General features: G+C 39.1%; 1 protein-coding gene across 1 annotated transcript; it reads left to right on the forward strand.

Moving 5' to 3' along the window:
- The first annotated feature begins 1,343 nt into the window (after positions 1-1,343).
- On the forward strand, positions 1,344-27,815 carry hspa4a (heat shock protein 4a). The gene is made up of 19 exons (XM_030069612.1): positions 1,344-1,678; positions 3,840-3,897; positions 4,008-4,148; positions 4,989-5,111; positions 6,611-6,710; positions 8,254-8,387; positions 9,142-9,386; positions 10,446-10,522; positions 11,878-12,029; positions 13,036-13,142; positions 15,032-15,165; positions 15,933-16,114; positions 18,740-18,823; positions 19,885-20,040; positions 20,905-21,030; positions 23,146-23,253; positions 24,675-24,794; positions 25,923-26,084; positions 26,768-27,815. The coding sequence occupies exons 1-19, from the start codon at positions 1,572-1,574 to the stop codon at positions 26,966-26,968; spliced, it is 2,517 nt and encodes an 838-aa protein (XP_029925472.1). The 5' UTR covers positions 1,344-1,571; the 3' UTR covers positions 26,969-27,815.
- The last annotated feature ends 162 nt before the right edge of the window (positions 27,816-27,977 follow it).

Consider the following 27,977-nt stretch of genomic DNA (forward strand, 5'->3'; position numbering starts at 1 on the left):
TTGTAATTGTCTTTCTTTCCTATTTTCCCGTCACTTTTGCCTCTGCAGTGACACGATCTCCCTACATGGTACTTCTGCTCTGTGTTATTTCACTTTTTGTTAATTATGTGGTAGGTCATCCCCTGTGTGATCACGTGACAGCTCAAGTTACTCCTCATTTAACTCCACCAGTTTTGTTTTACCAGTCTAAACTGTTTACTGTAGGGGTGGGACTAGTCGATCAGTTAACATACCAATCAAGCCAACGTCCACTTGGGACAAGGTAAATTGCAAATTCAAACTGCAAGTCAAAACTGAAGGATTTATTTATTTATTTTTTTTTTTTTCCAGTGAAGATCTGGCCAAACTAATTCAGATGTTAACTGCCACCAGAGTGTGTGTAAATTGGGGTCAGTGATTTGATATTGCCAGTACAATACAACCCTTCTTACTACACAGGTATATGTTTCAATACTGTGAATTATAATCATTATGATGCTTATAGACATTATAATGGCAAGAACCATATGACTGATAATGTGTAGGAGCTTGATGGAGATTGATGTTTTAATTAACATCATTTAATGCTTATAAGCAAGGCAAGGCAAGGCAAGTTAATTTTATAGCACCATTTACACACAGAGCAGTTCAAAGCGCTTTACACTTCCCACCTGGCCTGGATCTGTAGCAGCATCAACCAGTTGAATCACAAATATTTCCATTCGTTCACATGGTAACCCTGTGGACCTGACACATAGTCTGTCACGATTCTTCTTCTTTTTTTTTTTTTTAAATCTATTTATTTATTAATTCATTTTAGTTTTGTCCTTTATTTGAACAGATAAATGCAGGTTCAAGAAGTTGCTGTAAACATACTTCAGTATAAAAATTATATAAAAGAAATTATAATGAACAACAAATAACAAAATGTAGTGAGAAGAAAGAAACACAAAAAACTTCAGGATGTTTTAATTAACTGGAGTAAATTTGAAATGTCTAATCTGATAATTTTTGTCAATTTGTTACTAATGAGTTTTAAATTTTCAATAGCAGTCAAATAGGTTTAAATGTTTAAAAATGTAAAAGGACTCGTTTTGTGGATATAAAACAGACAAATTGTGATTGTTACACATCAGTAATGCATGAATCTTTGTTGGTGTGACACGTTTTGGGGGGAATTATTCTGGGAATCAAACCTAAAAGAAGCACTATGACAAGATTGAACAAAGACAGCCCGGTGTTTGTCACGACTCGTGTCCAGACGAAGCAGCTCGCCGCTTCGAGAACACTCACATGGCTGTGGAAAGGTCCAGAGTGATCTAGAAGCGTGCAAACCTCGCGAGGATTCACGGCGAGAAGTGAGGCAGAGCTCCGTGCCGTTGCAGATCTGGCCCGTGCAGAGCAGATACCGGTCAACAGTCAGCGCCGAGGATTATGAAGAGAGGCAGCCCAGTCTAAAGGGGGGATACAACTGGTTTCCGCTAGTCCACGGACTCATACAGCCTCTGAAGACTGTGCCACGCGTTTTGTTTTGTTTTCTTCCCTTCAGTCGCCCTGTAACGGTAGCTACAATACGGTACTATCGCTGAAAAATGTCAGTGGTGGGATTTGACTTGGGCTTTCAGAGCTGCTATGTGGCTGTAGCCCGAGCCGGAGGGATTGAGACCATCGCCAACGAGTACAGCGACCGATGTACACCGTGAGTAAAACACGAGTCGGTGCATGTTGGTGGTGTTGTGGCTCAGGCAGATTTGAGCAGGTCTGGTCGGGACAGTGTGTAATGCTGTGTGCTTGCTAACGCCGCTAGCACCCCTGTGTCACTGCTGTGTGGATAATGCACGTGAATCCAGCTTTAGTTACAAGCTAGCGGCGGCTACTACCTGAAATTGTGTCCGATTTTTTGCTCAATAATCTGTCTTTTTGGACACGTAAAGCCCAGATACGTGGTTAATGTTTCAGTGTTAACGTGGAATAATTTGGAACAATCTGTTGTCTTTTTGTCTTCATACATATATCTGTCAACAAGCAGCTAGTTAGCTAGTAAGACCACTGGTAAATTACAGTACGGTGTGTGTGTGTATCGTCTTGCACGTTAAGTCGCCGTGTGTACAGAGCGGGCGGTGTTTCCCTCTCGCCTTATGTTGCATGAAGGCGAAATGCCCCGACCAACCGGCACACCCCGCGTTACAAAACGTGCGTAGTGCGTTATGGTGTATCTGATGACGACATTAGCCAATCACTACTTGGAATATTCTAGCAATTTTGCCAGAATAACATGTATCACTGATTTCATGGTAAACTTATTGGTCCTGTCTGGTAAACGTCATATCTATAAATGCAGGAATTCAAAGGTTACACTCGATTTCATGGTTTCTTGTATGAATTTATAAAGAAAATATAAAGACCATTAAACTTATAGACAGTAAAAAAAAAAAGTAGTAAAACTGTCAACCAATACTGTGAATAAGTTAGGTGTTGTGTATTTTTTCTATATTGATTTCATATTAATGCAATGTATTTTTCCCAATATCATGTTTTTATTAGAGTTTAAAAAATCCGTTTCTTTGTACAACATTATGTTGGGCACATGTCTTAAACATTTGTATGTTTGAATGCGTTTTCAATGACGTTAAAAAATTGGTTAGTTTTGTGGTGTGTAGAGAGTAGATTAGGTTTATCTGGTATGAGGATATCCAATGCACTGCCAAAGATGTGGTGATTATGTCTTCAGGAATACTTGCACTGGTATTCTCTCAATCTGTTGCTGGACTCATGCACACACAATCAACTCTTGTGACTTCTGTAATTCAGTATAACTTCATGAATCTAAAGTTGAAGTGGCTTTTGGCATCACTTGCAAATCCACATACACTATTACGTCAAACACACCAAGGAGACATTAACTTGGATTGTAAACCAGCTCAAAAATTGGCCAGCATCTTTCTTAGATAGTCCTTCAAACTGGTGTATTTCCTCACTAGTTATTAAACAAGACGTCTTCGCCACACAAGTTCTTGCTGTCCTTTTCTAGCTTTTCACACTGTCTGGATTTTTTTTCCTGTCCTGTTATACTTTTGTTCTAAACAGAAGATGACCAGCAAGAAAAAAAAGAAAAAATGAGTGCCACATTATAGCCTAAATCTCTCTACTCTGTTTTTGGGCTAAGGTTTTGACCCATGCGAGTCTTGTCAGTTTCCACACAGATTCATAGGGTTGACCCCGCTTTGACATCACCAACTGCGCACATGTGTTGACAGCGACTGCAGCTCTGACATCTGCGTTTGGTAGGGATGATGATGACAGGTGTGTTTAGACCACAACCTACTGGGATACTCATGGCTTCAGCCCAGCACTTCAGAGAGTGTATCTACAACACAATGGGAACTCTGACAGACTGAGCTTAATTAAGCGGCACCCACTGTTTTTTGGTTTTGGGATGTATCAAAACCAAAGAGAGGAGATAAAGGGATTTTAAAAAATGTTACAGTACATTTTGGGATAAATAGCTACTTGAAATTCATAAATGAATATTTATAGATTGCAGATGATTTTGATTTAAAATGCTGCTTTTTTGTAAGCAACACTTGTAATTGTCTATGCTCGGGTTGCCATTTATGCAAACAATTTAGACAGTGGGGGACACTCACAGATGCTGGTTGTTATTTTGAAACGACGCAGTCGTGGTTTTATTGCAGATACTGATACGTTTTGAAATTCTGACTGACTGGTTTCAGGGAGGCTTGATTTAACTTTTGTATTTGGGCATATTCATAAGTAGATGGTTTACAATATAAACACAGCTTAGCTTAGATGCCCAGCTCTTTGTAATGAATAGCCTAACATTTTGTTCTGTTTTCCAGATCATTTGTCTCATTTGGACAACGAAATCGAGCCATAGGAGCAGCGGCGAAAAGCCAGGTAAAATTTGTCAATCGCCCTTTTCTTTTCCTCATATTCTTCTAAGTAATTACATTTAAAAAAAAAAAATGTCCTCATGTCTTCTTTCTCCTTTTGTTCCTCCTGTCCAGGTGGTGACCAATTGTAAGAACACGGTGCAGGGCTTCAAGCGTTTCCATGGCAGGGCGTTCTCCGACCCCTACATCCAGTCAGCCAAGTCTAAACTGGTGTATGACTTGGCACAGATGCCTTCTGGATCCACTGGGATCAAAGTAAGATTAACAGTAGCACTTTTCCGAATGATTTAGCTGTCTCTGCTTTTAAGGGATCATTTGAAACATGAATTGTGGGCTTAGTTCCCTTCTTAAATACCTCAAATTCACTGAGTGAGCAGAAGGCTATATTCAATTTATTGCAGGCGTTGCTTAAACTAGGCCAATCGAAAATTAAAGGGAGACCCATAAGAAATTTAAGAGATATGGAGTGTGGAAAACATAAAGGCTTATTCCTGACTGTGTTGCTTGCCCCACACGCTGCTGATGTGTGCAGCCAAGAAGTGCCTTTTGTCAAGCTCCCCTCTCTGAATCATATCCACTTTTCTGTGCCTTCCTCCTTTACTCTCTCTAATATTCTCTTATCTTGAACAAATCTCTACCTCCCTCCTCTGCTCTTTTTTGTTTTTTCCTTTCTCTTCTCTCTTACAGACCATTTTGTGGTCAGAATATTATTAGGGCATTATGCCTCTGAACCTTGTGCTCAGCTATGTGCCTGATATGTTCTATATAAAATGTAATACTTAATGAATTTTTAAGTCAGTGGGCAGAGTGCAGCACCCAAAGTGAATAATATAGAGCCATTATTTCCATATGATGGTGTAAATGTCAGCTCAGCTGACAAATGTACTCCTCTGGATTGGTTTAAGAGTGGCACACAATGTGAATGCTTTGTTTGTAGAACTCTGAAAGACTCATTCATTGCAGTCACTGTTTACACTCTTGATCAAAGATTGCTCTGAGCTCCAAGTCTTAACATCTATGTCCTGTTATGCAAGCGATACTACACAGTCATTTGCACCAGGAGTAGTCATGTTGCTTATTTCTCTTGAACACCAGGTGATGTACATGGAGGAGGAGAAAGTGTTCAGTATCGAGCAGGTCACCGCCATGCTGCTGACCAAACTGAAGGAGACTGCTGAGAGTGCACTGAAGAAACCAGTGGCCGACTGTGTCATCTCTGTAAGCGTTTTCACAGGCACCAACACTGCCAGTCTGCAGGCTTCAGCAGAGCACCTGCAAGTCTATTAAAAAGTCTTGAATTAAACTATATCAAACAGCTGTAATAATTGTTGAATATACCCATAAGTGTTATTATCTTTATAGGTTTCAAACACACTTTGTTTTACTGGGACACTACTTTTCTCTCATGCATATCTGACAGGTCTATTTTGTGACGAAACTGTATTTTAACTGGCATCAAAATGTCTTTGAAAACCTTAATTTACCCGGTGAAAGTCTGCAGATACCTTGTTTTAAAATGTGGGGTTGCAGTGACTGTCTGTGGGAATTTTTGCCCCTTCATTCAGAAGAGCATTTGTGAGGTCAGACACTGATGTTGGACCAGAGGGCCCGGCTCACAGTCTCTGTTGTAGTTCATCCCAAAGGTGTTGGATGGGGTTGAGGTCAGGGCTCTGTGTGGGCCAGTCCAGTTCTTCCACACCAAACTCACCCAACATGCCTTTATGGAGCTGCTTTGTGCACTGGGGCTCAGTCAGAAAAGGGCCTTCCTCAAACTGTTCCCATGAAGTTAGAAGCAGAAAACTGTCCAAAATGTCTTGGTAAGCTGACTGCATGGCTAGGTGCTTGATTTTACACACTTGTGGCAATGGGACTGAATGAAACACCTGAATTTGATGATTAAGAGGTGTGTCCCAATACTTTTGTCCATACAGTGTATATGTTAACAGGAATTTTTAGGCAATTCGGGTGTAATTGCCTAAACAAAAGTAGAGTTGTACAGTTGCATAAGCTGATGTGACATTTTGAGCTCTGTGCTCCTCAGATGCCTTGACTGAAAGTTTTTTGTTTCACCTGGTTAAAACTGGGATGTTTGCCTTTTTACTGTTCTTGGTAATCAAATTCTCCAAATGGCATCTGTTATGCAATGTCACAGATCTCACAAAGATAGCACCGTTACTTATTGCCTAAATCTACAGTTTACATCAGCCCTAGAGATGTCTCTTGGATAACTTGTTATTATTACTGTGGCCAATGGCTAATTTTAGCTCATTGTACAAGGAGATGTTTTGTTTTTGCACACTAAGTAACTAACGCAGTAACGTTGTCCAGACATCTTGTGAGGCGGCCAGTTCATGCATCATTATCAGTGAAAGGGTTCGTTCACTTAGATAAAAGGGTATGCTTGGTCTTCTGGGGATGTTTGAGTGTTTGTTCGCGGGCTGCACATTTTCAGTGACCTCTTTGAAATATATTACCATCATTGCTATCAGAGTTGCAGATGTATTATCACTGGATCAGATCATAAACATAAAGATATCCGATGGAGTCTTCTTAACATTTGAATTGCGTTGCAGTATCATTAATGTGTACAGTTTATTGTGGTTGGCCCCAGGGGGATTCAAACCCTTCACCTTTGGATTTTTGGTGCCAGTCTCCACTCAGAGTCTCATCAGTATGTTGTATAAACAATGCATGATTGTTGTTTTTTTCCCTCTCAGGTCCCCAGCTACTTCACTGACACAGAAAGGAGGTCTGTCATAGATGCAGCTCAGATTGCAGGCCTCAACTGTCTGCGACTCATGAATGAGACCACTGCAGGTAAACAACAGTGGTGTACGCCAGGCAGGCAGGAGCAACAAGTTCTACTTTATCAGTCTGGTTGGCCACCTGAGATAGTTGTAACACACAGATAAAGTACTTGATTGACCCTTTGAGTTGTTGGCTGCTCTCTAAATACATCATTAATAGTGCAATTTACAACTTCCCACAAGTCATGGAATTTTGAAACAATGATTTTTAGACAGGGAAAGTCAAGGAATTTAATAAATAGAGTTATGGGAAGTTAAGGAATTTTGTCAGCCTTGATTTAAAATACGTTTTTCACCAAACATATTTCTTTTCCCCCTTTGTTTGTGTTACGTTCACTTACCCCTTAGAATATGAAAATAATAAACTTTAATAAGACCTCTGAATCTGAAGTGTGTTCCAAATTTTGGTCAAGGAAAAAAAAAATCATGTTACATTCGTATAAGCCATGGGAATTCAACACTGTAGTTGTGGAAAACCAAGGTAAGATCAAGGGATTTTACATTTGACAGAGTGGGAACCCTGAATTTAGCCTGTAGGTTGTCGAGTGCTGGTACTCTGGTGTTGAGCTAAGCTGTAGCTGTACATTTGTGTAAACATGTCACAGTAGTGCTTCCGAATATTTTCACACACATGCTGAAACTCTGAATTCTGCTTTAGATTCTCCAACCTCATTCCCATCAGCTACAGTGTGACTGATGCACTACCATACAGCATCTAATCTAATCTAATCCTACAATGTATTTGAAGAAGGGCTACTCCATGAAAGCTGATGTGTTGAACCATCTGTCATCTCAGTTGAGATTGAGAGGAACATTTTTTGGGGGGGCATTTCTGCTTTATTTTATAGTCAGAGTAGAGAGATACAGAGAGGGGCATACATGCAGCGAAAGGAAGGCTTGGGCTTAGATATGATCCCAGACCGCCGTGGTAAGGACTCAGCCTTAACAAGTTGCTCTTGCACTTGCTCTACAAAGTGAGCTACCGGGGGACCCCAGTAGCTCAACGGTTGTTTAATGGTATAATAATTTAATCATTAACATTTTTTAATATTTAAAAAATAGAGTTAGAAGAGCTTCATTTGACTAGAAATATATTATTATTATTGTATCTCATAATTGGGACAAAGCCACTTAGTTATTGAAATTGTAATTAAATTAATGCAGCTGACTTAATGAATTTTGTAGATTTTAAATGCTTAGAAATGTATTTGTGTGACCCTGTTGTATTTGATTATGATTCATTATGACCGCTTTTATTGTTGATGTGCTCTGTCAACATTCAGCTAGAAAGATTATGAATTCAAATAAATACATAAATGAATAAAACAAATATTTGAATTTGAAATAGTAAATGACCAAATCTTGATTCGAACAAGAAAATTCTGAGTTAGGTACAGACCTAAGTTAAAGATATTTATAGCCTGGCAATACGCCTTGTCTGATTGATCATTTTGGAGAATAGGTACAGTAGAACTGGTACATGGTATGCAGGCTTATACACTGCTACAGCAGTGAGCACAGACTAACTCAAGAGCATGCCTCTGTTTCTGCAGTGACCCTGGCATATGGCATCTACAAGCAGGACCTGCCAGCCCCGGAGGAGAAGCCCAGGACGGTGGTGTTTGTGGACCTCGGCCACTCGGGCTACCAGGTGTCAGTGTGTGCCTTCAACAAGGGAAAGCTCAAGGTGAGATATGAATAGCAGGCAATTAGTTCACATTGTGAAACCGCAGCCTAAACTCAGGAAAGGTTATGATGATACAGCAGAAGATAGCTGTTCTCAGCCTGTTTGGTTTGTGATTCCTGAAAACAAAAGGTTGTGATGGCTGCACAAAAGGCTCCTGATGTGGGCGGATACACACTGAATGGTTAGCTGTGATACCTAGCAAAGCTTTTCATTTATTCTTTTCAGGCTGTTTTATGAAAATGATTGTTTTCAACTCTTAGTTTATTTATGATTTAATGATAGTAGGTTTAAACCTGTTGCTCACAGGCTATGCACATAATATAATTGTGTACATTGGGTTAAACAAACATTTCTTTTACTAATTTGCACTTAACAACATGCAGTTATGATTATCTGCTGACTGATGTTCACTGTACTTTGCACGTACTGCTTTAAGGAATACTTTCCCCCAAAAAATGTTTTGTATCATTTACTCACCCTGAAAGATAAATGGAAAAGTTTTTTTTTTCTTTTTAATTTTTTTCTCCTTTTTAAACGATTTTAAAAATATTTTTGTGAGACATTCAAGGCAACCTTGGGTAAGTAAATAATAAATTTCATAATTTTTGGGTGAACTATTCCTTCACCACTTGGGAAAAAAACGATTTGTATCTTCCATAAGAAACCTCATCTTTGATTGTTTTGATTGTGTGCTGGTTTCCCAACATTTACAACACTTTCCTATGATCCCACACCACACACATTCCACTTTCAGGTCTTGGCTACAGCGTTCGACTCTGAGCTTGGTGGGAAGGACTTTGACGACATCCTGGTCAGCCACTTCTGTGAGGAGTTTGGTAAGAAGTACAAGCTTGATGTCAAGTCCAAGCCCCGGGCGCTGGTGCGGCTCTACCAGGAGTGTGAGAAGCTCAAGAAGCTGATGAGCGCCAACTCCTCTGACCTGCCACTCAACATCGAGTGCTTCATGAACGACATTGACGTTACCGGTACACTTAACAGGTTTGTGCTTTGAACTTTTCCAAGAATTGTCCAAGTACTGGAGGAGACAATGGCTGCACTAGCACAATAGATACTTTATGCTAGAGTGCTCGACCCCAAAAAAGTGAGCTTTGTAGTGATAAATGATGAAGGCTTATGAGGTGCAACCCATTAGAGTTTATGTGGTGAGAGTATGTTCCATAATTGAGTGCAATGTAAGAAAAATATCTGTTTGATTCTTAATTAAATGATTAGCATTGTAGACTCATTTATTGGGTTTTTATGGACTATTCCAAGATTATTCTAGTTGTTTCAGCCATAGTCATAGAGTTTGTATTAGACAGTTGTTTTTTGTTTGTTTGTTTTTTAAAGTTATCATAATTATTTGATGATTACTCTACATCTTAAATCTCCATAGAGTTCTGCAGCCATAGCCCTTTGGATCATGACCATTTTAGAGGGCTATTAAAGGTGCATTAATTACGATGTTACTGTCCCACAAAATGAAACCTGCTGGGGTTTGGGGTGTTGCTGATCAAAACCAGTGACTCAACGGTTACTTTGCCAAGTGCTGAGAGTTTTGGCTTTCAGAGCTCACTTTCTGGCTTGCATTTTATGTTTAGGATACAAACCCCCACACCTGCTCGCATTTTCAAGCACTCACAGATGCAGGATGGTGTTCGAAGTCAGGGACCCGCATTTATACACTTATTTTTAAGCCAAAATGGGAAAGTGAGATTTGAAAGCCAGTGGTAAGTGTTGAATCATTGGCAGTGATCAACAACCCCGTCAGTATAATGTTATGCCCCAGTTTGTGCTATAAGGCAATTAAACGTTGATTTATTTCACCTTTTTAGAACGGTCTTCAGTTGAATAGCCAAGTGTCTGTGTTTTCAGATATGTGCTATCTTAAGTTGGACGCAGACTAAAAGATGTGGACTAATTAAGCACTGAGTAATGGCATGAAGCATCTGTGTGCCTGTCTCACCCTCACTCTCTGCACACATGGGTGTGGGTGTGGGTGTGGGTGTGTGTGTGGGCGTCTGGGTCTATTAATAATCTATGATCATGTGTCCTCAGAGGTCAGTTTGAGGAGATGTGCGCAGGGCTGCTGGCCAAAGTGGAGGGTCCCCTGCGCAGCGTCATGGAACAGGCCAGTGAGTACATATAGCTTTAATAGCAACTGGAGTATCCCCGTAGTCACATGCTGACATGCATGCACAGGCAGCCCTCACCTCTGGGTGCTGGAAGCAGGCTTTCCTCCCCAGGACCATGTGTTAGTCTTCTACTTAGCATTTCTAATTTTATAAAACTCTATGCTTGCTCAACACAACACTACCTTTATACTCACCTGCTCCACTTACCTGCCAGGAAAATGCCTATTGTAGATTAACTCAATTCACTTTATACTTATCTTTCATTCAGGTAAATATGAAATTAATATAGAGTTTGGCTAAGGTTTAGGCATTTTAATTTTAAATTTTAGGCATTATACAGACATGTATAAAGTAAAAATTCTTGTACTTCACTGTCTGAATTGTGTGGAAAACAAGTTACAACTGGATTTATTACAGTAGCACCTCAATCCAAAGGGAAACAGAATGTTCTAGTTAATAGATCACTAGATCAAAAATGTTGTATCTGGTTTCAAATTCGCCTGCCATGCTTATTTTATTAAGAAAAATATTATTTGTTCAAAAATTAGTCTTAAAATGTTTTCAAAAAGGGTTAAATTTAACCATGATTCTTTTAGATACCGTGACTCCCTATTCTCTCGCTGCCTTCCTACCTCTCCTTGCTCTTATTTGCTCTTAATTGCACATTATGAGCAAATCAAGCAACTACAATATAATTAGTCTGTTAAATATCATAGCCATAAACTTTGTGATAGTGTTGTTGATTTTAATAATGTATGTCATTAGTCATAATGAAATGAAAAATGATTTTGTTGATTTTAGGTTGTTAACTAATTTTCCATTGCGACATATTTACCTCTTTAACAATAAATAACAAAAAAAAATTTTTTTTGAATTGTTTGTATTTTTTCTAGCAGAATCCCATTGATTCTACATCCTGGCAATCAGCTTATCTTTCATGGGAAGCTCATAGTGAATCAGTAGACAAAATGAAAGAAAAAAAAGTCAACATTCTTGAACAGTCATGTCCCACTTGTGAAATAAAACTGGCTTCCTCTCCCTTTTTCTCTATTTTGAATGAGCTCCCTTCATTTTGCCCTGCCCCAACAAGCCTTTTCAAAAAGAAACACATTAAATTATGAATCCAAAGGCTCTCTAAACGCTTTTGTTGTGACTTTTTATCTGTGTATCTTGATAATAGCCCACTCAGTGTTCACAGAAAGCAGTTTGAGCACATCACTATGCCATTGTCAATAGTGATTTTTATGAAAGAACATTTTAAAAGCAAAGATTTGTTCTGTTAAACTAAAGTACAAAAATTGAAGCCTATTTTGTATCAGCCCTTTAACCAATGCCCCTCCTGCTTCCTGATCCAGAGCTGAAGAAGGAGGACATCTATGCAGTGGAGATTGTGGGCGGGGCTTCCAGAATCCCTGCCATCAAAGAGAGAATCAGCAAATTCTTTGGCAAAGAGCTGAGCACCACTCTGAACGCAGACGAGGCCGTGGCCCGGGGCTGTGCTCTGCAGGTACAGCTGACCTCAGGACTCGCACGTTCGTCCTAAAAATGACTTGCATAGTAGTAGCTGTGTTTATACAGTAGAGTTGGAGGGGTTCACACACACACACACACACACACACACACACACACGAGCACCTGGGTTAGGTTTGGGCGACTGATTTTGTGATGTTGTGTCATTGAAATATTGTGATATATGTATCTCCCCCAATAGCCAAACATTTATATATCGTCAACACTTCCAGAAAAAACATGTGTTTTATTTTAGTGTAATCATTTTCTTTCTTTTTCTAAAATTTCCCAAATTGACTGTTGCATTTACATGAATTGCACATTAATCAAAATTGTGATTACATTAATTTGTGTAATCAAAACTTCATATACATGCTATTACTGCTACTCTGTACATCTGTACAACTATTACATAGATAACTTGCCATTAGTTGCCGTGCCAGCAGTTGAGCATTTTTTAAATTAAGTACAAGTTATATAGAAAGAATGACTTTAAAACAAAAATTCAAATTTAATTGAAGACTGCAAAGATATGTTATCCTATTACCAGACATTGTACCTTTTGGTGCAGGTGTTAAATTGAATCTTTCAAACCGTTTGAGTCCCATCAGAGTAACTCGGCTTACAACTAAAGATGGGTTCGATATGATAGAAAATATTCCATTTGGACACAGATATTGTGGAATTTGATATTACTGGATATCACTCCAAGCTTATACTGGATATCTTTTTATGCACACCGGCTCAGGAAGCCCATGAAGCTTTATTTTGGAGTGTTTCGGGAACAGATGGGTTGTTGGATGCAGTATGTAGCGCTCATGAATAAGTAATGGTCACAAAAAACCTGCTCAGTCCAGTAATTTGTGGTGAACCATTTGCAACAGTTTTACTTTAGCTGCATTTTTATTGGTATCATACATCACAGTGAATTGAAAAATCCTGCTGAATGGCAACTGTAGCTGATTGGTAAATAAGTTTGTTTTGTGTTTTCGTGCTCCCCTCAGTGCGCTATCCTGTCGCCGGCCTTCAAAGTCAGAGAGTTCTCCATTACAGACGTCGTTCCCTACCCCATCTCCCTAAAATGGAATTCAGCAGCAGAGGAGGGACTGAGGTACGAACTCTGTCAGTGTCACCTGAGAAGACCTAATAAGGAAATGAAGTGGGACTGTGTTTTAGTTAATGGTGGGATCTCACAGTGAAAATAAGGAAGAGGAGTTTCTTTTCTCCCATCGCACCCTGATTAAAGTAATGTCAGGGACACTACAGGGGTGTGCATGGGTAATACACTGCTGTACATATCTATTGAAGAGTATATATACTACAAAAAGTTATTTTTTCATTATGGGATGAGAGTATGTATGTCACCTAGATTACCACACATAAAGGTTAATAGTGCATAATACAGTACTGTTATTTTTCCTAAGTTATCTGTTTTGCAAAACAGAATTTAACTTAATATCCTCTAACATTTCCATATCCTCCTGTCTGTCTGTCTGTCTGTCTGTCTGTCTGTCTGTCTGCTAACAAGGTATCTCAAAATGCTCTGAGCAGATTTACATGAAACTTTGTAGAAAGATTGGTCCTGTGCCATTGAAGAGTTGATTACATTTTCATGCTGTTTACATAATATCTGGTCACATAGTGCCTCGTTTGAAAATTGATAAACTCTTGAACAATTTGGGGAACAGTTTCCAATTTTATGTTATTTCCTTGGAATCAGAGCAGAAAGACACAGACAGCTCCGATTGGACTATTCTTGGTATTTGTCTTCTCCCATAAGCTTAAGGAATCGATCTAATACCATTTTTTAATTTATAAAATGTGCCAGCTCCAAATTATAGTGACAGAGAGTGTGTTGTTTACTTTGGAATTTTATGACGGACTTTCTTGGACTCTCTGCGTTTTTCCCGCATGCTCAAGGCAAATAACTTCTGTACAGGCAGGATAGGTACATCTTGTTAAAGGTTAAAGTCTTGGAAAACCAGTGAGCCCTCCCCAAGGCTTCTCTATGGCAGTACAGCCAGAGCCAGTCAGGACAGAGAATTTATGTACCGAGTCCAGACGGACAATCTAACTTCTCTCCATCATAATGCCAGCTAGCTTTCACACAGGATTGTGTGCATGGGGAGGTTTGTAAAAGGTGAAGCTACACGGACAGCTTGCTGCCTGACTGAGAAATGGATTCTAGCCAAGAAAAGTGATTGGTGATTTTTCATATGAAAAGTATCTCACTGTGATGACAATAACTAGAAGAGAGGATGTTATTGCTGTGAGGCAGGATCTTATTATTATATGAAGCAGATTTTTCCTGTTCTTTCTTTACTGGAAGGATGATGTGTCCACATCTCAGCGCTGAAATTGTTTGTTACTACGTTACACAACATTGTGTAGATTTAGTGTCGTGTGTTCACTCCCATATTGACAGTTTTTTAATTTTAAAGGAAATGGGCAATCTTGACAAAAATCGCGTCTGTCAGGTTCAAGGTGTTAATTCTTCAGTATGCCTTACTTATCAGTTTGTGTGAGGGAAAACCCTCATGGACATTTTTTATATTTGTTTCGTTTGTCTTTCAGATTTGGTAATCTGTAAAAAGCTCGCTGCAGTCCCTTGTCACTATTGTTTGTGCAGGCTGTCACATCGCAGCTCTTTCTCATTTATTAATCAAGTGTTCTATGCACGTGACACATGTCTGATGAGCCTCCAATTTGAAATCAATTGCAGTTGACACTAAGAGGCTTTCTGAACCTACAAAAACCATTTTCCCCTTCATGCTACAAAATTTCTTTGCTGTTATCCTTTTCCCCTAATTTTTTCCCCTCATTTGAACCAAATGATCTCAGGATCTCTGCATCACCACAGAAGCCTGCTTTAGTTTGTAGCCTTATCTTTCATAACCTGCATTTCTCATTGTAGGTGGATTAAGAGCAAATTCAACACAGCTTGCTTGATGCTGATTGACTCCACTTTGGCCTTTTTTTTTTCCTCCTCCATTTTTACAGTGATTGTGAAGTTTTCCCAAAGAACCACGCAGCCCCCTTCTCCAAAGTGTTGACCTTCTACAGGAAAGATCCCTTCTCCCTTGAAGCATACTACAACAACCCCAAAGAGCTACCCTATCCCAGCCCCACTATAGGTACTGTGATTCAAACTCACTACATTAAGTTTTTACATTTTAAGGACATTGGTGGTTAATAATGGGTACAGTTTTAGCTTTTCTTAAGCTGACAGACTGTACCAAGAAATGCTAACACATGTGTAAATCAGAATCAGAAATACTTTATTGAAATGGGTGAAATGTGGTAAAATGGGAATATGTGGAAGCTTTCAACCAGATTTACTGTGGCTATCTTATTCATTAGTTTTGTTAGCTCCTAGGATGGGATTTTGGGATGCCGAAGTCCTTTCAGCATGCCATTTTCTCCCTTTTTCATGTGTAATCTTAATAATGCGAGATTCATTTTTCAGGTGTTGCCCTGCTTTTGCACTAACAGCAATCATTTGACTGTCTAACCTCAGCCCTTCAGTGTAGCACTATATCAATATTTGCGTACTGCAGAGAACGTCCTCCAGTAAAGGGAATTTAATGAATTATTGGGACAAGTGATGTAATTTTGTCAGCGTCCGTTTGAATAATCAGTTAATCAGTAGTTACTCATCAAATGTAGTATTTATTTTTCAACATGGTCACATTATATTCACTTCCATTGCAAAATAAACACTGAATAAAAAGCTTAATGCAACTTCCGATCAAGATTTTGATCAAGAAAAAAAAACCCATTACATTCATATAGGCCATAGAAAGTCAGCATTTTATTGATGGAAAAGGGAAGGAACTTCACAGTTGACTCTGTGCTTCTACATTTCTACTGTAACTTTATAACCTTTTCGTCTGCCCCACAGGCCAGTTTGTGATCCAGAACGTTGTCCCTCAGGCGTCTGGGGAGAGCTCAAAGGTCAAAGTAAAAGTACGGATCAACGTCCACGGGGTGTTCAGTGTCTCGAGCGCCTCACTAGTAGAGATTGTCAAAACGGCTGAGGGGGAGGAGCCAATGGAGACAGACCAGGCGGCGAAGGAGGACGAGGTGAGTGTTGGGTGTGTCTACACTGGGTGTGAGTGGATAAAGGCAGGGTTTGTGACTGAGAGAGAGATAATCTCTGCTAGTTGTGGCTGTTAAGACACAGCTTTCTCACAGAGAAGCAGTGTGGCCACACCTATGTTTTTAATGGACAATTAGTCACGTCAATGCTTTGGAATTTAGATGTCAAGCCTTAACAAGCTCAAAACAGCTTTAAGGAAATGTATGTGTTTCTCTCTAATGCCTGTTTGTAAGTTGTCTGGTATTTTTATTTTGGTTTCTTCAGCACCATCTGGGCTGCAGAGCCAACTGTCGGCCCATGTTTGTATTCATGAAGCATGCCTGCCCCTCTTCTCCTTGACTTCTAAAGTTAACGCCTCATTACTTTTCACTGAATTTGTGAAAGCCACAACATTAGATAGAATTCAGTCAGGAAGTAGCCTGAGGGACTGGGGAAGGAAAGTTGTAGGATCTGTTTTTAAAATGCAGATAAAAGCTCCATGTGTGCAGCATGCACTACACAACACTGTAGAAATATTTGTCACAGACTAAAGGAAAATACCAGTATCATTTACAGTTACAGTGCATTTATTGATATGCATATCTAATTTACGTCCCAAATCATTCTGCATTGTATGCTGTATTAAATCAGATATTTTAATTATGTATGAGCAAAATATATACTATCTATTACTTTGTTTTCTTCTGTGTGGTTTAAAATACACATTTTATGGCATCAAACCAAATGAGAGACAGACAGAAAAGGCTATGAGAGAGAGAGGGATGACGTGATAAAGGTCCTGGGCCAGTTTTTGAGCCAGGGACAATGGATTTAATGTGATATGTGTGTAAACAATTTCGACAGCAGGATGCCCAATTGACATGTTTTTTAGGAATTGTTTCATGGTAGACACATTCATTTCTTCCTGTGCATGTCAGTTGATTGACAGCAAGCACAATGTAACCTAATATGTGCGCTGATTTTTAAAAATGCTAAACACGGACACAGTGAAAAGGTGATGACACTAAAAACAAAGTAAGGCTTCATGTTGCCTGTGATGGATTATTTGGCTTTTGCAATTGTCAGGCAAGTGATCTCTGAAATTAGGGGAAAAAAGTCCTGATCTCTCCAGTTATGCAGACTGTGTGCAGAAAGAAACAATAGTATACATCTGCAAGACTAAATTATGATTAGTATTTCTCAGTGGCTGTGGCTCTAACTCTGCCAGAGGTTTGACTTCCACTGGGACCTAAAAATGTCAGCGACAAGCTTTGGAAACTAGGTGGTATATCATATCACTGATTCTTGGGAATTTGGATAAAACAGGTTTTAATTTTGAAAAAAAAAAAAGTGCGTTAAATTACAAAATCTGAAGGTATATCATTATAGGCCAAGGTCTTGGCTGTTCAGCAATGTACCGGTGCAACCTCCTCATTTTGCACTTTTTTCATAAAATAGGTTTTTCCAGTTATTAGGCTACTTTGTTTTTGTCAACACCGTCACCGTAATGTTTTTTTTTTTTAATTTGAAAAACATATTTTTGTATTAAAGAGACTATTACTTTAATAACTCAACAGAACCAAAGAAACATATCGTAAGCATATTCATTTAAAACAAATATAACTGCCTCTGACGGTGGTGACACTAATCTGACGGTGGTGACAGTGGCCTCATTACAACATACATTTCCAAAATTTATACCACTCAAGTCAATGGCTTCTTGCTTAACAACTTTATTTAACTATTTGGTACAAAAAATAACAATCCTGAGCTCTGTTATAAGCATTTTTCAGACTTCAGTCATCACCGTCAGACAGAAAACCTGACGGTGGTGACATCTGACGGTGGTGACAAAAACCTACTCTTTCACATGATAAGCATGAGTTGTTCACATTAGCCAGCTTGTTTTCGCCATGTTGCTACCTGCATCAGACCTCTTCTTAAAACGTATACATTCATTCCATAATCGAATTTAATATTTTTTATACAAAAGTGACGGTGTTGACAATTTATGGTTGTGACAGTAGCAGTGTCCAAAAATATGAAGAGATTTAAGAGAAAATAGAAAACTTCCAGGAGCCTGAGCGGTCTTGAAGCATGCAGTAGAGCTGAAGGTTTGAAAAGGGCTCCTCAGGAATGTAATTGACCTTGTAGTTTTTTTATTATTATTTTTTAAATAAATATCTGACGGTGGTGACGAAAATCTGGGACACATTTTGAGCAACCACTAAATAATAGTAAATATTGTTCAAAACCCATCGTTTGTAGTTTTTAATACATATTATGATGTACTCTTTCATGTGGTAAAGATGTTATTCAATGAAATTATTATTTTTTGTTGTTTTAATCAAGTTTAAATGATTATCTCCTATCCGAGGACAACTGGTTTTGTAGGGCATGGGCCAACATAAAATCATTAAATTAATACAAATTAAAAATAAACCTATAAAAGAACCTTACAAATGTGCAAAGGACCCCCTGATTATGCCCTTGATTCTTTTTATTCATTAAAATGTTGTAAATTTCCAGCAGAAATAGCATTTTTCTTAGTGGGACATGATTTATCCAAATTCCCAAGAATCAGTGATATGTTAATATGTGGATTGTCTACTGTTGTTTCCTTCTGTCAGAACAAAATGCAGGTGGACCAGGAGGAGCAGAAATCCCAGGGCAGCGACAATGGAGACAAGAAATCAGAGAATGATGACATGGAGGTAACGGTATTAAGTGGTATTAACTGAAAGATCTTGCTGTTGTATATTGTTTACACAAATAATTGCAGGGTGTGTACATAAAGATTTATTATTTTAGTATTATTCTCAAGTAAGATTTTCTGGGACATTCTTCTCTCTGTTTTTTTTTACGTATTCCTGATCACAAAAGAGCATAAGGCTTTGCATACAATCAACATTCAGAGAGAGAAGCAGCCATTTTGCATTTTCACATAGAGCCACTAAAGGATTAGTACTCATAAATCTCTTTGTATATGGAAAGGCATAATAAAAGACCTTTATAGTCTGCACTCAGTTTATGTTACTCGCAAGACAAGTGCATGATAGGATCAATAAGTAACTCCCACACAAACATTCACAGCCCTCCACAACATGTGCATCAAGAATCCAATTTAAAGTGGGTATGCTGCTGCAGTGAGATCACTTCAGTTCAAAGCTTTATTGGTCCCATAAGAGAAATGTGATTTGCATTCAATAGTTGCCACATTTTGCTTTGCATATTTGCAAACTACATAGTGAAATACAATACAAATGTCAGTAAAGATGCAGAACAAAAGCACCTCACATCAAAACACCTACATACGTTCTAGACGAAACATGAGCTGATTAGAGCAGGCAGGCAGTCTGCAGCTCAGTATAATGCACTGAAGTGTCGCTCATTGTTGCAGAATACATGGGTATTAAGCAGGAATAAGATGACAGATTGTTTCATGTGCAAATTAAACAAGCTAATTGTAGTAGGAATGAATAAGTCCTTTGTTCTTTTATCCTTCACTGTAATCAAAACCATATGTCTTCCAAAAGTCAGCTTTCCAGGAATCACAAAGAAACATGGCCTTTTTCAGATTGGCAGCCACTGTACTTTTTTCAGTGTCACATGGGTTTCAGGCATTCTAGCATTTCCTAAGGTTCTGTGTGTTAACTGATGTGTAAAACATTAGGGTCCACTAACAAGGAGATAGTTACTGAAGTCACAAGGTTTTTCCTCCGCCACAGTTACAGTATTCGCTCAGGCTAAAATGGTTTCCATCCCCCTCCCCTAGACATCGACGGAGGACGGCAAGCAGGAGAAGAAGACAGACCAGCCCCCGCAGGCAAAGAAGCCCAAAGTGAAGACGAAGACGGTGGAGCTGCCCATAGAAAACAATCTGCACTGGCAGCTGGCCAATGAAACGCTAAATTTGTTTGTGGAGAATGAGGTAATGCACCAAAAATCACTGGGAATGACTAGAGGGCACACACTTTGATCGGTCTAAACATTGTCTTGGTGAAGAACAGCTGCTCAGTTTTGGTCTCGTGTTGTTTTTAGTGAAAACACCTATGAATAACTATCTGTAGTTTATGATTAATGGATCTTTGAAGTTTTGGTTATAGTGCGACAGAGTGGTCATGCTTTAATCTCATATTACGTTCAATTATCGTACCTGGCATTCTCCTATAGATTGGTTCATATAATGTTTTTATGAAGACATTAATTTATTTACTTTTATTGTGTTTACTTTTATTGTGTGAGGAAATGCTCTAAAACCATCTGGCATTACGATCTGTACCTTGTAATTCCCAGTGGTTCATGAATTTCATTTTTCCTCATTGTTATTTTAAGATATGGAGGCGGACTTAAATATTTATTTATTGTTTATTTATTCAATATTGTTTCTTTGCTCTCTCACCCTTGATTTTCATAAGGTCTGCAAAAATAATGTGGGATTTTTTTTTTTTTTTTTTTAAAGAAAGGATTAACATTACTCCTTGCTCTGCCTTTTGTCTTTTACACCCCACTGATGATAGGGAAAACTCAAAAATACAGCAAGATTGGTGTAAAATGTTGAATAAATCTTAAAAGCAAGTGCATGTCCCCTGTGGCAGCTTTGCTGTGGACTGCGGTTCATAGTCTCGCATCCTCACAAACGGTTTTAAACTGTAGCACCGAATGAGACGCTTTGGATAAAATCATCCACCAAGCTGTGCTATGTTCTGTGTTTGTCCATCTCAAAGTGGTTTTGAAATCATTATATAATGTATCAGTTCTATCAGTTAATATGTAATGTGCCCTGTGTCTCTAGGGTAAGATGATCATGCAGGACAAGCTGGAGAAAGAGAGGAACGACGCAAAGAACAATGTGGAGGAGTACGTGTATGACATGAGGGACAAACTACATGGTGTCCTGGAGAAGTTTGTCAGTGAAGCTGTGAGTATTGATGCACTTGAGTCATGTAGGTGGCAATACAACACAGACCTGAAAGAAGCTTAATCTTTATTAAAATATTTTAGTCATCTCTCTCAGGGGAATATAATATGAAGTAAATAATAGGACCATTCCATTCTCCAGTGTGTTTTAGTTAGCTCTCTCACCAGATAAATCCCCATCCAGCGAGCTGCTAGTTTTACAGGCTTAAATAAATTCCCTAAAGGTTTTCAAATGTATCAGAGCATCTTCAGCACAATTAGAGGTCTTACATTTTCTGCCATGCACGTCCACTCTTCAGATTAATACAGATCAGGGCCAGTAGCACATGATGTGAATCTATACTATGCCCATTTCTTAATTAATATTCTGTTTTCAAATACACTCAGAGTATCCAAAATTCACTTTTTGGCTCACCTACCAGGGGCTGGTAAATTTAAATAAAATTACTTGACAAGGATGATGTTAGAAAGAGAAACTTTGCATAGTACCCATATTTTGTGCTGTGTCTGTATAGCATCAAGTCCTTTATGATACAGTCAATTAAAAGACAAGCCTAAATTTAATTATGGATTCTGGAGAAAGATTGTTGATATTTGAAATCAACGGCCAGAGTCATGGTCCCTCTCGCTCACACTGTCTCCTTTCCCCAATCTCCCCTCCCCCTCCCTTCCCTCCGTCCTGCGCACAGGCACGAACGCCCCCTGTTGCTGGTTGGATGCAGTTGTGATCTGTGATCTAGTCTGAGCTACTTTAGTGATGGGCAAAGCAGTTCTTTTCAGTGTACTGAATCATTTTAATCAGTTCATGATAAAGACTCAGTTCGTTCAAAAGATTCATTCATCGAATCGCTCAGTGCTTGACCGGAGCGCCGACTGCATAGTCCCACTCTCTGAAGTGAAACCCGGCTGTTCAGTTCAGCTCGCTAACAAGTGCACTTAGAATGGTCAATTGTGAAGGATAAGCCAGTGAGCTGGGTATTTAGTTGGATAAAGATACTGTTTGCAAATTGAAAGCTGCTATTGGCAAAGTCATACTCTATTATGTACCGCAAGTATATTTTCACAACACCAAAATATCAAATAAAATACTTGGTACTTGGTCCTTCTTCAAGACTTCAAGACATTAGAGAGAAAGAGAGGGAGGGGGGCGGGCTTGATCGACTCAGCAACAGCGGGTCACTCAGAGCTAATGTTTGCTGTGTACATTCAGTGAACCAATAACTGAACATGCTCTGTTCCTTTGCAGTGAAAGGATCAGAGACAGTCTCAGGCTCAGCCGCCCATTTTTTTCATACTGTGAGCTTAGATTGTCTACCAGCAAGGATTTTTTTTAGTGCATACTCAGAATGGATGGCTAGCAGACCATAAGGAGATATTTGCTGAGTTCTTTCATTTCAGATATCTTTCTCCAGAATCACTGATTCCACCTTTATGTATTTGTAATTTGTCATGAAGTACCTCCACATAGGAATATAGTAGTTTTAACATTAGGCTAGATAACCACCCAGGCAGCAGAGAAACAGAGGTTTAAATGTTGCCACTTAATGTGGAGACAGAATAACAGGCAGCCGGTCAAGATGCTGTTTGTTTTGTTTTGATTTGATCGGCTGGCTCATAAGGGGAGGTATATGGTGGTCAGTTGGGACAGATTTTGAGATCAGGCAAAGACCAAAGATTGTATCTCACTGAGGTGTTCAGATAAATTACCAGCCAGTGGGGTGTTGGGTGGTCCTTTTCCATTTATGAACCAAATATATTTGTTGCCAGCATTTGGTGCGTAGCAGGTGTCAATCTCAAACCCTGCTACCCATTTATGGTTCCAAACTTTTATAATCTTTTGTTCAGTAGGCTGGTTTTGGCAGCTTTGTCATTTGAAACTACTCCTCTATATATAGATACACTCTGTACTTAAATGCTGTCTTTGCAAATATCTTGGTGAGTTTATGTAATTACTGATGTTTTGGAAAGCTAAATGCAATCCAAAGATCTCAACAATAAGCCCATTTGAGGTTAAACCTCAACTGTAGAGCTATATGTGTGCTGCTTGCTATTACTGCTGTTTTCTATAATTTTATCATAATGTGCAAATCTGATCTAACTTTTCCACTCCATTCAGGACCGAGATGCATTCTCGTTAAAACTGGAGGACACAGAGAACTGGCTATATGAAGATGGAGAGGACCAACAGAAACAAGTTTACATTGACAAACTGGCTGAACTAAAGGTAATCACTCCCATGCACATGATGTGATTAGATAGTTTGTACAGAGGGACTTGTGAAAGTTAAACACTGATACATCTATCCAAGATGTCATAAGCAACCCTCTTTAGTATCAGACAGTACAAGCATTGGGCTGGGTGGCATTAAAAAGGTGTGAATGGGTAGTTTATCTTGAAGGGACTTACGATGAACTGGGACAGGACACCATAGCCATCTTTCCACTATTGCACCCTTCGAGCTAGAACTATCTTTGAGCCAGGTGGTGGTGATTGCCCATGCCCTCAAACCACAAACAAAAACCGTTTGCGTTTCTGCCGTTGTGCTGATGGCCCTGCAGAATTGCCGGAAAACCTGCCCAGAACCTGTAGCCTTAGTGTAAAAGTTACCCAAGCATGTACAATGCGCTGTTGAGTAATACCAATACACCTCGGATAACATAATCAGACTTGTCAGACTCCTGTAACTTAAAATAGCCATACTGTAATTATAGTTAGCACCATCGAGCAATCTGTAACACAACTAGGCTTAGGTGTGTTCAGTTGAATCACTTTGGCTGTTTAGTTAGAGAAATAATTAAATGCCAAAGAACTTACCGACAGAATATCCCACCGGCGACATGACCATTGGGTCTGCTGAGACTGCTCGACACACTGGAGACTGTGCAGAGGACATTATCCTCTGCCTAGATAGTGAGCAGAGCCCCAGTCTCCTCGTTTGACCAGTACTCTCAGCTGTTGTCCATTTTTCGTTTATCCTCAGGGGTGTCAACTTTATCTTCTGACACCCCTACTGATCAGCTGCACTCGTCTCCCTGCCCTAAGCCAGGTAAGCCCTGCCTGGGACCCTTGGCTCAGGCCTCAATTAGCCCTGTCTGGCCCACGGGTATTCGGCGGGCCCTTAGCACATGGAATCTGGCCCCGACATAGACCCACTGAGATGTGATCAAAGACCGGAAGTGACAGTCAAAAGGAATCTGGCCTTGGCATGCACAAGCTCACCTGTGTTTGGTGTGATAGTGGAAAGGCAGCTTGTGTCCTTAGCCAATCTGGCCTGGGAACTTTGCCACATGCCCCTTTTCTGTCTTCTCCCCCTTTCATCTGTGTCTCACCACTGTAAACTCAAGCACATATATTTCATGACACCTAATTATTACTTCAAGAATGTAGATGTGGGAAAAAAGTTATAATAAAAGAATAAAAAATTATTCCTGAACAGTCGATAGCTCAGACTAAATGAAATTCAACACTGAGAATGACTGTATTCTTAAAAATGTCACTTTTTGTCAAGTTTCAACTAGCTCACAACTACAGTAATATTTCAGAGTTTCTCTTTTTTGAAATGGTGAAACTTTTGCAATAAAATGTACCTTGGCACATTGGATGACTGAATGTCGTGATGTAATCTAATGTCATTCTCTTCTACAGAAACTTGGTCAGCCTATTTACGAGAGGTACATGGAAGCTGAGGAGAGACCAAAAGCCTTTGATGAGCTCGGTAAACAGATCCAGATGTACATGAAGATCATCGAAGCCTACAAGACAAAGGTAACTCAGCGCAGTATTACTTTGAGTTGTCACATTGATTGCTTTATTAGATTTTGTTTGTTAAATACAAAGACATTGTGCTCAAAGCTTTCATTACACAATTAAAAGAAAACCAAAGGAGTTAAAGATTAAGTTATATTCCAGCATATGGTTAGTAAAAGTCTAAAATCTAGTGGCAGGAAGACACGTAGTTGGCAGGCTCAGTCCCTAGAGCCAGTAGTGCCCAGCACAGCCAAATGGCCTGTTAGCAAGGTCCCCTAAGGCTGATATATGTAAGTGCCTGCTCTATATAACTATATAATATGTACAAAAACAAATACAGTCTGTCCATACAGTTGCATCTGTCCTAACTCGTCAGCTCCAGTTCTGATGGGCTGAGTCATGTCATTTTAAATACTAATGTATTGACTGACTCAATCACTTATCATGTCTGTTCTAGAACTTTTTCTGCTATAAGAATAACTTTTTATAATAATAATAATAATAATAATGATGATGATAATAAAATAGCTTGTTTGTATAGCACTTTTCAAGCAAGATGCACAAAGTGTTTCCCATAGACCACATAAAAGCACAAACACCGACCACATCAGGATATTTAGGACAAAGACACAAGAACAGCAGTTTAAAAGGCACACAATCAGAAATTAAATCAATTAAGAAGAAAGGTAGGCAAATAATCATAAAACAAGTGATTATATTAAAATAAGCTTAAAAACAGATGTTTGCACAACAGACCTGTGACATAAATGGATAAAATTAGTCAGACAAAAAGGCAAGAGTGTAAAAATGTGTCTTAAGGCTCGATGTAAAAGCAGAGACGGTATCGGGAGATCTAAGATTGACAGGAAGGCTGTTCCAAAGCTGAGGAGCCAGTGCAGCAAACGCTCCATCACCAATCACTCGATTCAATTGTGTATTTGTTTCACAGTAAGGTTAATTAAATATTTGTGTGTTGTTTTTTGTAGCAGTGTGTTACTACTGTTTTAAAGCAATAATCAATAATAATAAAAAAATACTAAATAAGCAATATTAAATAAAAAAACTCTTTATTTTATATTCGCCTTGGCGACCAGAGTGAATGAATGCCACCCAAGTATTTGACTTCCCCCCTGCCTCTCTCAACAGGACGAGCAGTACGAACACCTGGATGAGCTGGAGGTGACCCGGGTGGACAAGCAGGTGAACGATGCCATGGTCTGGATGAACAGCAAGATGAACCAGCAGAGCAAACAGGACCTCACTCAGGACCCTGCAGTCAGAGTCACAGAGATCCAGGCTAAAACCAAGGTAATGAGAGTCTGGTTAAGGCGCCTACACACCAATCACCTTTTCAAATCCTAAAGCACTGTGAAAATGTTAGATAAGGTGGATCTTTGCAATCAAACCTTATTAGATTGGAGTAATAGAGGAGTGATTTTTTTTTTAAGGTGGAAAATCAGAAATGCCTTGCAGGCCACTAATGTTTCTGTCAAGATTGTATTTTCAAAATACCCCGTAACCTTTATAATGAAGGTTAAAATTTATCAGATTCTCTGTTAATTGGTTGATTTGGAAGACTTCTTTTCTATGCTTTTTGGGGTGAGAGAAGTGCATTTAAAAAAAAAAAAAAAATCATAAAACCAGTCAAACAAGTAGTATGAAGCAGTGGAGACTTGTCTCACACAATTTGAGGAAAATGTCAACAAGAAATCAAGCAGCCAGTATGATTTAAAACCTCAACAACCAGAGATTGAAGATGGACTGTGTCTGCACTTCAATCACATTTTAATTACTCTATTTCAAATCCACTGTGGTAGTGTACAAGGCCAAAATTATAAATGTTGTGTCACTGTCCAAATTCTTATGGACCTAACTGTATACTCGTTGTTAAATAGTTGTCCAGACTCCCCTTGAAATTCAGATCAAGGGACCAAAAAATGAAAAAAGATCTCACCCTGGCTCTAACGATCGCTTTGTTTTCCTCTGTCTAGGAGCTTTATTCAGCCTGCAACCCTGTGGTTTCCAAACCCAAGCCCAAGGTGGAGCCTCCCAAGGAGGAGAAGACTGAGAATGGGCCAGTCAATGGCAAGGAGGGAACAGAGGGGCAGCCATGCAGCCCGGACAAGACCGCAAACGAAGGCACAGAACAGGCGACAGCAGAGAATAAGCTCCCTGAAATGGACATTGACTAACTGCTGCAGCTGCCATCCTGCGTTTCACCTTTGTTTGTCCTGCTACTCGCTTCCAATTCTCTCATTCTGAGATTGTTATTGATGATAAAGTAGCCACTTTTTGAAGACACAGACAGGAGTATTCCCTATAAATACTATTCATCAATTAGCCTTCTCGGCATGTCTTGCTCAGTTTCTTTGCTGTTGACGAATACAAAAATACTGCATATTATTAATATTGAACGGGCTAGGGTATGGCATAAAAGTTGTGAGTGTGGGATGGAAACTGCTTTCTCTGTGTTGCTTTGATGGTCATTTTGTTAAAAGATTGTTTTACATAGCATCTCCTCAGCGCACTTCGGTTACGAAAGACTGATTCTAAGAATTATAAGCAGAGGTCATGCAGAAGAAAATAGTAATAGACTAAAGTTTCATGAAAATGTTAAATATTTCAGTATGTCTGAATGGGGAATAGGCAAAGTGGCAATTTTGAACAAAAGTGGAATGTTCTCAGTTGTACATGACATAAATAGTGCATTTTTCTCACTATGGACGAACTTGTAATTGCTGGATTATCATGTATTTAGTTCAGGAAGACATGAATGGCTGAGGACTTAAAGGTTAGAGTTTTCACACGACTTAACTGTACTGTATGTTGAAACTAGATACTCCGAGTTACTGTCATGCAGTATTTCATTGTTTGGCTTTTCTCATTCAAAAGCAATGGTCTGTGGGTTGTTCTCTGGTATAGCCGTGTATTGTTTTTCTACTTTAAACAACAGCGTGAATGCTGGTCTAACAAAACACCCACTGGGTGCTGCTGTTACCACATCACCAAAAAAGGCGAAAATAAATCTTGACAATTTCGTGTCTGAGAATCATTTGTGAATGAATGGGACGTGAGAGATTTATTTATTTATTTATTTTGGACAGTGATGAGCTCTTTTTGCAATTGGAGTGCATAAAACGCAACAGAGAGGAATCTTCACCTGTTTTTGAAACGCCTCATATTCAAGAATAGAGTTTTAAC

The sequence above is a fragment of the Myripristis murdjan genome, chromosome 14 (genome assembly GCF_902150065.1).
Source record: "Myripristis murdjan chromosome 14, fMyrMur1.1, whole genome shotgun sequence".
Lineage (NCBI taxonomy): Eukaryota > Metazoa > Chordata > Actinopteri > Holocentriformes > Holocentridae > Myripristis > Myripristis murdjan.